This window comes from Drosophila willistoni, chromosome 3R (assembly GCF_018902025.1).
Source record: "Drosophila willistoni isolate 14030-0811.24 chromosome 3R, UCI_dwil_1.1, whole genome shotgun sequence".
Taxonomy (NCBI): Eukaryota; Metazoa; Arthropoda; class Insecta; order Diptera; family Drosophilidae; genus Drosophila; species Drosophila willistoni.
The window spans coordinates 21,273,782-21,283,391 of record NC_061086.1 but is presented as its reverse complement, the minus strand read 5'-3'; the positions used below and the strand labels follow the sequence as shown (position 1 = coordinate 21,283,391).

The 9,610-nt window shown below is 36.9% G+C and overlaps 1 protein-coding gene across 2 annotated transcripts; it reads right to left on the bottom strand.

Annotated features, from left to right (window-relative positions):
* Nucleotides 1–2,835: 2,835 nt before the first annotated feature.
* Nucleotides 2,836–6,370, bottom strand: LOC6646983 (calnexin). Of its 2 annotated transcripts, XM_015177313.3 has the most exons (10): nt 6,354–6,370; nt 6,047–6,284; nt 5,275–5,616; nt 5,090–5,161; nt 4,880–5,013; nt 4,144–4,732; nt 3,940–4,080; nt 3,492–3,620; nt 3,177–3,410; nt 2,836–3,106 (listed from the first exon to the last, which is right to left on the bottom strand). In XM_015177313.3, the coding sequence occupies exons 2-10, from the start codon at nt 6,170–6,172 to the stop codon at nt 3,059–3,061; spliced, it is 1,815 nt and encodes a 604-aa protein (XP_015032799.1). In that variant the 5' UTR covers nt 6,173–6,284; nt 6,354–6,370; the 3' UTR covers nt 2,836–3,058. The 2 variants fall into 2 exon arrangements, with proteins under 2 accessions (XP_015032799.1, XP_002070435.2); XM_002070399.4 differs by lacking the exons at nt 3,492–3,620; nt 6,354–6,370 and adding an exon at nt 3,743–3,868 and having other exon boundaries at nt 6,047–6,347.
* Nucleotides 6,371–9,610: the final 3,240 nt, after the last annotated feature.

Here is a 9,610-nt window from a genome sequence, read left to right as displayed (position 1 = left end):
GAATCCCTGCCAAACTAAATAATTCTGCTTAAAGCATTCATTTGGAAGCCCGTAGCACTTAAAAGTCTGGACGCCGCCTTGTCCTTGTCCTGCATGTTTATTGTCTACTCTCCGAAGGGTTCAAAGGGAGCGATATGTGTGTGTGTGTGTGTTGCCTTTGACAAACAAAAAGCCCAACGAAAAAAACCAACATTTTTATTAAAAATTATAATGCCAAACCAACCCGGCGGTTAGCTCGAGCAGCTGGCGCGCAAAATTTCCGCATATGGGTATATGAGAGTGTGTGTGTGGAGAGAGGGAGACCAACATTTGTCTGTATATGACTTATCGTCCATAAGGACACCCATTTCCATATATATCTCTCTTTTTCTAGCCGCAGTCAGCACAATTTTAATCCTTTTAAGTGCGTCAACCTTTATATAGATAGCCATCATCATCGACATGGGGGTCGGTCCAGACATCAGCGAATTGCGAATCATTTAATCTCTTTATTGAATTACTACTTACCAACTTTTTGGGTAACTTTTGTGGCCAACCGGAGGAGCTCGCTCCACATCTGTTCGCTCGACATGCATAAATCTAATTTGAATGGTTTCTATTTTACAACCTCATGAATAGAATTGCCAGACCAACTGACTGTCAATGTATATGGAAATGCATGTATTTATTTTTCTGTCTGCAATAATATTTATGAGTTTAGGAAATTGAATTGAATCATTTACGCGCAAGAGGCGACAAAAATGAAAGCTATTGTCATTTATTTAAATTAAAATCATTTATTTAGCACCTCCCCCCCAAAACACATTTTGACTATCGATTAAACAATATAAATAGCCAATACCGGCTATCAACACCCTTTTTATCAGTGTCTTGCGTGATTTGCTGCGATTTTATTTTAGACATTTGTTTATAGATAAATGTTTTCTTTGATTGCTCTAAAGGCAATGGCCTTATTCATTATATTGATGACAATAATAGGTAAGATAAGTTAAAGAAATCGTAACTGTTGCTATGAAAAGGCTTCTATTAACCAGTTATCAAAATGGAACTTTGACTTATTACGTGTCTGACTTCAGGTTGTTACTTATCTTGACTCATGGACAATGTGTAGAAAAGTCTGAGCAATAAACTTAAAGTTCTTCAACATTGTATGCCCCGGTTTTTCTGTCACGAATTTCTATCATTATCAAGTAATTTTTTTACGCCTTGAACCAGCTGCATAGACAATAGTTTAAACTCTGTAATGTAAATAGCTAGCTTTAAGTCAAATTTAATAATAAGGAAATAAAGCATATTATGAAATGAACCATTTGCAAAGAACCGTCGTGGAAAATGTCTTAAAAAAACAGTCGAGGTGTCGATAATTCGCACTTAGCTAAATCGAAAACCTCAATATTTTGTAAGAAACTGCTAGTCCCTTAAAAAGTCGTCCATTGCCATTTTAAATTATCAAGACTCGACTTTACCAGGATTTATCATGGAAAATACAGATTTTAAAAAGCCTGGAAAAGACGAACACAATTTTGGTTGTCATTTTAAGCCCCAGAAGACTAATTAGTTTATAAACTTTGCCAATAATGGCCTTTCAATGAAAGAAACTTGGATTACTTAACAATTTTTGTATCTTATTCTATGCAAAAAACGTTCTTAGGCAAAACCATGTGATTAATTTTTAATTCTATAAGTTCCAAGCGATGTTCAATTGATAGTTTTATAGTCAGAAAATGTTTCTAATATGTCGTCGTAGAATCGGACGTAATTAGATATCCGGACTAATAAACGTAATCGATTGAACGATCTTTAAATCATTTATAAGTAAATGAAAAGATGTTATTATATCCTGGAGTTCACGTTGTGTTTATAATTCCTTGATTTAAATTTGTGCCAGTTTTTTAGCTCTCTTAAAAATAACTAAGAACTTTAAAATGTTAATTCTCGTTGCTACTGCAAATTGCATGATGGAAGTTCCATCCATCCGTCTGTTAGATGTGATTTCTTGTTTGGGAAATAAATATTTGATATTTAACATAACATTAAGTAAATTACTTGCTGCTTCTTCGCTGCAAATTCACCGCAATTATGGCAAAGGTTTTTATTAAGGGGGCGTCGCATTGCTAAGTCCTGGTCCTTGTCCTAATGGTGGTTGGTTGCCATTGTCGCCGCATGCACCATCAAGCACAAATCCAATTTCAATCTGATCTAGTCGAGAGTCACAAACGCCCCAGCAATTTGGCCATAAATTTTTGGGGGTTGGCATTTAAATTAACAACCAAATAGACCCACACTAGGATGTGTTTGGTTAGTCCTTTTTATACATGTCAAGTGAGTGTTTTTACAATAATTTTGTATGGTTTTCGACACATTTAGTTTTTATTTTCGCTGTAAACTTTTCATTGATATACAAATGAAAAAAATGGAAATTTTGAGTATATAACTATTATATTATTTAAATTTTTTGTTTTGTTTAAATTACATAATATTAAACTAGATGTATTTGCCATTTACTCTCTCTCTCTCTCTCTCTCTCGCTTGTTATAGCTCTTTCTCTCTGTCTTTGTTCTAAAAATGTTCTTTCTTTTGCTTAGTGCTTCTTCTGTGTTTTGTTTCCCTCATTTGTCTAGGTTATTTACTTATTTTTTTCTTCACACACGACGAGAACAGAAAATGAGAAACAATAATTTTTCGAAAGGGGGTAGAGAATAGGAGGAGGAGGAGAAGGGTCAAATTAGGCAATACAAAAAACAAATGCCATTTGAATAATACATGAAAACCACAAAAAAGAAATAATAACTAAAAAAATATTAAATAAAATTAAAATAAACAGAAAAAATCAACTATTTTTTTGCCAACAACAAATTTTTCTGCTTTGAGTGGGAGGTGAGATGAGAGAATTTTGTTTGCTTGTGTGTGTGTGTGTGGGTGTTTCCTCTATGCTTCCTGAACATATATAAAAGTAAATGGAAATTTGTTGTTGGTTTTTTTTATGCATTTTGGAATTGGGTTAAGTTTTGTTTTTGTTGTTGTTTGGAGAGAATGCTATTTAGTTTTTTTGATCCTTTCACTCCTTGCGCACTTGACGCTTGCGAGTGGCCTTTGCGGTTGTTTCCTGTCAAAAAAAAAATCAACGAGAAATTTAGTTACAATTCAAAAAATTTCCCACTTTTTTATTAATTTACCTTAGGTTCAGCATTTTGCTCCAATTTGCTTTCTTTATCATCTAAATCAGACTTTGATTTCTTGGGACTAGCGGACAGCGGCGTGCTTTCCTGGCTGCTATTATCACCATTAGCCTTATCGGCTGAGGGATCACTATCATCCCCAGCATCGTCCTCTTCAGCATCGACTTGATCCTCATCGTCGGGCTGAAGTGCATCAGTTTTCTTGGCATCAGCTGCTTTAGCCGCCGAGTCCTGCGAAGCGATCAACCCATTGTTTATCAAGGATTTTGTATTAAAATTGAAATTCAAGCATTTTCTAGCCGTTAACTTTACCTGTGGCTTAGCTCTAGAGAATTTATAGTAGACGACAATAACAAGCAAGATCACAAAGGCCACCAAACTCACGCCCCAAATAGAAGGATAGGTCTTGGTTAGCTCAACTACCTTATTGAAGAATGAATCCTACAAAAATATATATACAAACGATACGCAAAATAGCAATAATTGTGCATTAAAATGGTGCTTAAAGGCAATGTAAAGCTGTGACAAGTGTAATAGAAATAATAGAAACTCTCTCTATAAACCTCTTTGGCTCGTCGATAGAGATAAAAGACATAGCAACTGGCTGGAATCAATAGATAGAGGAAATACAAGGCCCACCATCCGGGCTTATAGTTCATGCGACGCATTAGGCGATGCCACAGAGTTTTCTTTCAAAATATTTCGAGAGCTCTCAATTAAAATAGTGTGCTGGAAGTAAAGGAAATCATTTAGAACTTACCGATTCCCGATCAATGTATTTACGCTTAATATCAAAACTATTGGCAGCAAAATCACGTGCCACATTCACATCGTCCGTAATAATAAGATTGTCGAAGAGAATATCACTTGACATGGACCAGAGTTCCAGACCCACAGCGCCCTACAAAACGCGAGAGAAACTTGGCTTAAATCGCAAAGGATACGGAATCGCAGTTCAACTTACAATTGGTGTCATACGGAATGGTTTAAGATCCTCGAAAAAGTCAGGATTTTGTATCTTACGCGGTGCCCATTTGCCCTGATAATTGGGATTCTCGATCATGGCTGCACGCCACTTGCCCTTGTATTCGGGATTGGGTATTAGGGGAGCCTTCCATTTGCCACAGCCGACAGCCTTCTCACAGGCAGGATTATCCACCAGGGGTGCCTCCCATTCGCCATCGATTTCAGCATCCCAATCATCGGGTTTACTGGCTGTTGGATCAAAGATCATATCGGGTTCATCCTCGAGCCAACCATCGGGCATCACGGCATTTGGATCGGGCAATTGTGGTGGAGCATCCTCATCCCAATCGTCAGGCTTCTGTGAACTGGGATCGGGAATCTTTTCACGTTCATCCCAATTGGCAGGCTTTTGATCATTGGGATCATCAATCTCTGCAGGTGGATTAACAGCTGGCTTGAAATCGGTGAGTAAAGAGCCCTCATTGATGATTTTGTGATCGACGCGGATTTCGAAACTATTATCAGGATGAACGACCAATTGATACAAATGTGGTAGCTTATCCTTGAAAGGTTCCTCCAGACGATTCCTAGACAGAAGATAGAAAGAAATATAAAGAGGGAAAAATGTGTAATGTGAATGACCGACAATCAATTGAATTGAGCATGATGGGGGTAAAAATAGACAATGCTCATGCCGGTGACCCACCGGCTTATCTCTCCCTCTATATACTTACTTTGGTTTGTTGCAATGCTTCTCGGTGATGGTGCCATTAATTGGATTAACATGTCGGAATATGAAATGCATTTTTACATCATTTCCACACTTGTCCGGACCAAACATAATCGTATAGGGTGACTTGTCATTGAACTACGAACACACGAACACAACAAAATAATCAAATGAGAGAGAAATATGAGTGTATGAATGGATGATTGGTGGTTACCTTAGTAAGATCTTCTGTTTCTTTGCCGGCCGACAAAAGCTTCAAATAGGAACCACCGCACTCTTGACCCTCCTACAAACAAATAAACAAACAACAAAAAAAAAAGCCAAGAATTGGGTCAGTTACTTGTTGTTTAATTGGCTTAGGCTGATGCAATCCGTGGCATGGATTGGACATGGACTCACCTGCAACGTGACCTCATATTGAACGACCAGAGGTTTGTCTTTCTTGAAATCAAACTGTTTGCTCAGACGTGCCGAAATGGCAGCATGTTTGGCCTTTGATTTCAATACCAAACCCTTATCCTTGGCCCACACAATACGCTGTGGCGACTCCCAATTCCAAATGCCATCATATTTGGATATCTCCTCGGCTATATCATCTTTTTTCGCCTGCGACAGAGTCCAAAGTTTACGAGATTCTTCGACATTATCAAAATGGTCAGCAAAATGGAATTTCTTTGGTTCAATTGGTGGACTTTCGTAGACAATTTCCTCATCGCCAGCGGCCACGTTGGGAGATTCATCCTAAGAGAGAGACACACAAAGAGAAAGAGAGATAACAAAATTAATAGATAATTTGTGATAAAAATTCTAAACCACGCGGTTGACACACTTTTTGACAGAGTAAGTCAATGAGAGAGATTGAGTGTGGAGCAACCGAGGGGGGAGACACCTTGCATAAGTTGGAAGTTACAAAAACTCACTCTGTGTTAATTGTGGGTCATAAACAAATCACCAACCCGTACCTCACCCCTCCCTCTCAGCAAGCTGACGTTTTTTCCACCCCTCAGATGAGCAAAGCCGCATACGTTTTTTTTCTCCTTCCTTTCTTTCTCGATGTTTCTTTCTCTCGCTCTTGCTTACTCTCTCTCTGTCCTCTGACGTGTACTTGCCTCTTAACCCCTCCCTGACCAGAAGAAGCATTACCGCCTTTTAAATGATATTTTGGCCTCACCTGAACATCCTCCACAAAGCCATCTTCAAAATCATCGGCTTCCACTTCGGCACCGGCGACCGTCATCAGGAGAATGCAGCTAAAACAGGCCCCAAAAATGAGCGCCCGGCCTAGTTTCGCCTTCATTTTGGCCCTTTTTTCTCTCCAAGTCGTCGTGGGAAAATAATTATGTGTTACTCGTTTTATCGTTTAGTCGTTGCTTCTTACACCGTTTGCTTTACACTGGGGGGCTGGGGCTCTGTGGCAAATCAGAGAAATTTGTTCTAACGCGGCGAAATTTTAGTTTGTAATTTAATTAAGTGCCTACCTAGAGCTGTGCGAAACATCGATGTAGTATCGAGAGACAGTGCGCGATATTTATCGACATTGTGATTTATCGACACACTGACAGTGTTGACTAGCAGCGGTGAGTAGTGCTGTAAAACGTACGCAGTCCGCTAAATTTGAATTTCAAAAGCTAGTACAATTGCAGAAGCAATAGGCATGCATATCATTTATTTACTTATTTTTTTAAGAACAAAATTAAAGAAATAATTTAAAAAACTCATATTATTCATAAATGTTAAAAAAAAAATAGAAATACAAATCAATTTAAATATTACTTTCAAATCTATTGAGTTTCAGTGTTAGGCCTATTAAAATTGGCATTTTTATTAAGTTTTCATTATCAAAAGGTAAAAATATTAATGATTAAATATAAGTAAATTTCAATAATCTTTATTCCGTTAATTTTGCCCTTGCAGTTAAATTATATTAATTATTCGAGGAAATTTGTGTGGAATTTAAAGAAGAATGAATTACTTGACCCAAATTCAATTCTTAAAGAAACGGAAGCTCATTTCATTGCCTAATTTGATATTATATACTGCAAGAAGACTGCGATTGTAGCTGGGAATACTCATTTCTGTTCTTTTTCCCTTTAGAGAAATCCTAATTTCAATCTCTATATTATTTAAACATTAGAGTGGATATTTTTATAGATTACAGCTATAAATATTCCAATAATATATGATTTATTTGCCACATACACTTTCCACCATTTATTTGCAGGTTTCAAGCTCCATCAGTTGGCCAATAAATTGCGGGCATTTCTTTTTCTACATTTATCAGATAAAGAATAAAAACCACCTGCATGTTGGCAATTATTTTAAAAGCATGCCGGCTCAATTAATGCTCTGCCATGTAGGGAGCAGGGGTAGGCAGTAGTGGAGGCCGGGGCAAAGGCAGAGTTGGGTAAACTCTATGGCAACTCAAAAAGTTTCCTACACAATAAAGTGGTATGCATTTGAGCATAAAATTATAATAAAAATTGCTGGCTTATTGTGGAATCGGGGCAACGTTGGGGGTAGGCATGGGGGGTGGTCTGATAGATATTTATTTTTAAATATAGTACAAGCACCCCCCACCCACCAACTACCGACTGACGCCCACGCACCCACTCGCCACCCCTTTTAACTTAAGCGGCACGCGTATCTGACAGTTGTTGTTGTTGTTGTTTCTGCTGTTGTTGCAACTGCATACAAAAAGCTTTCTGTTTAATGGAATATTTAACACAATTTAAAAAAGTTTATTCTCTTTCTTTTTTTCTTTTCTAAAGACAAACAATGGCTCACAAACATACTCACACACTGCGACACACACACACACACATGTTGGAGTAGAGAAAAGAAACTTTTATATGTATGTATATATATGTATGTAGAAGGACTGAAGAGATTGTGCCTGAGGCTGGAAAAACTAAACTTATGCGCACACACACACACACACAGACTCACTCGCTTGCTTTTGTTGTTGTTTATGGAAATTGTGTAATGACAGTTAATGACGGTATGTGTGAGTGTGTGTGTGAGGAGTGTACACAAACACACACTAACACTCACCTTCCTTTCTTTTTGTCTACCTACCTCCCTCCCCCACCATCTCTCACATTTGTGCATAATTAGCTGGTTGGGGCCAGTGTTGTCAAGTGTTTTATTAGTCTACCCGAAAATCCCATGCCCCATACCCAACACTTGTGCTCGATTTTTGCTTACATTCACATTTTCCAAAACGACTATGGGAAGTCAAAGGAAAATTGTAAAGTCTAAAAGATTTTGTAAAAAGATTCTAATCAAAAAGAAGAAAGAAATAAATTTGATGGTTAAGGAATTGATTGCACCTACAAACAAATGTAAATACATAATATTAATAAGAAAGACAACATGTTGGTTCCTAAAGTTTTTAAAATTTAAAGGATTAACTGCTGCAATCATAGAAAACATTTATTAAAAAGACTTTACTTCCTTTTTAATTGATTATAGTAGTAAGGGCTCTTCTTTCCTTCAATTGCCATTATAATACAATTATAAAAAGACTACAAAAATGCAGAAATATAATCAATCGTGTCTTTGTTAGCGTGTCTCCAATATAAACTAGTTTGAACTATAGTTATGGAATTAATTTTTGCTTCTTTCCCATGGTGCTTCTTGCTTGTTGCTGCTCTTATGAATTACTTGAAAAATATACTTAACACCATAAACTACATGTATAAAAAAAAACTGAAAAAACAAAAACAAAACCAAAATTGAATAACCCTATATCAGTTACTGAATTTGAAATACCCTATAATTCGCATTGAAATAAGAAACTAAGCCGAATTAAGAATAATTCTTTTAAGTTTAATTATGAAACAAGACTTCAAATTGAAGGAAACAGCGCTTTAAAATTATTTTTGTATTTGTTTAAATGAAAAATTTAAATTTATGTTATAAAAATTAAGTCAGGTTCTCTTACTAAATTAACAAACAGTTAACAATATGCTGGCTTTAGATTTAGTCTTATTGTTTAATTGTATACTTTAACCACTAACCATAGAACACATAGATGGGACAAACTCATGATTTTTTGATTGCAAACGCTAGCCTAGTCATGGAACCCCAGAGAACTTCGGGAAAACCCGAACGCTCTCACTCTCAATGAGAGCGTAAAATGGGGAGAGGGCAAAGCAGCTACGAAAAAATTTCAGTCTAGCACAGACTACCGAACGACGAAGGCAGGCCTACGTCGCTTGTGATTTCGTTCTGTCTATGTATGTGTACACTCGTCGGTACATGCTCAGGCTTCGTAGTGTGTGTGTGACGTGAAGTTGTACAACATCGCATTTCAATAGCTCGCTCGACCAAAATTTTTCATTTTCGACAAAACAGCGACAATGCGAATAAGAAATGCCCCTGTGGAAAGAATATCAAGAAATATTGCCGTCTTCTTCGTATGTATCCCGGTGGCTGTAACGATAGAGTGTTTGCTTGGCAATAGGAATGTCGCTGGTTCGAATCCCTACTCGATTATCGTTAACGAAGTTTTTTTTTGTTAAAAAATAAAAATAAACAAAAGGAAAAAAAAACAAAATGAAAATAAATAAAAAAAAAATAAAAAAGGAACAAAATAAAAAAAAAAAAACAAAAAAAAACTTCGTTAACGATAATCGAGTAGGGATTCGAACCAGCGACATTCCTATTGCCAAGCAAACACTCTATCGGCACAGCCACCGGGATAAATACGTAGCTGATGCCAATATTTCTTGAT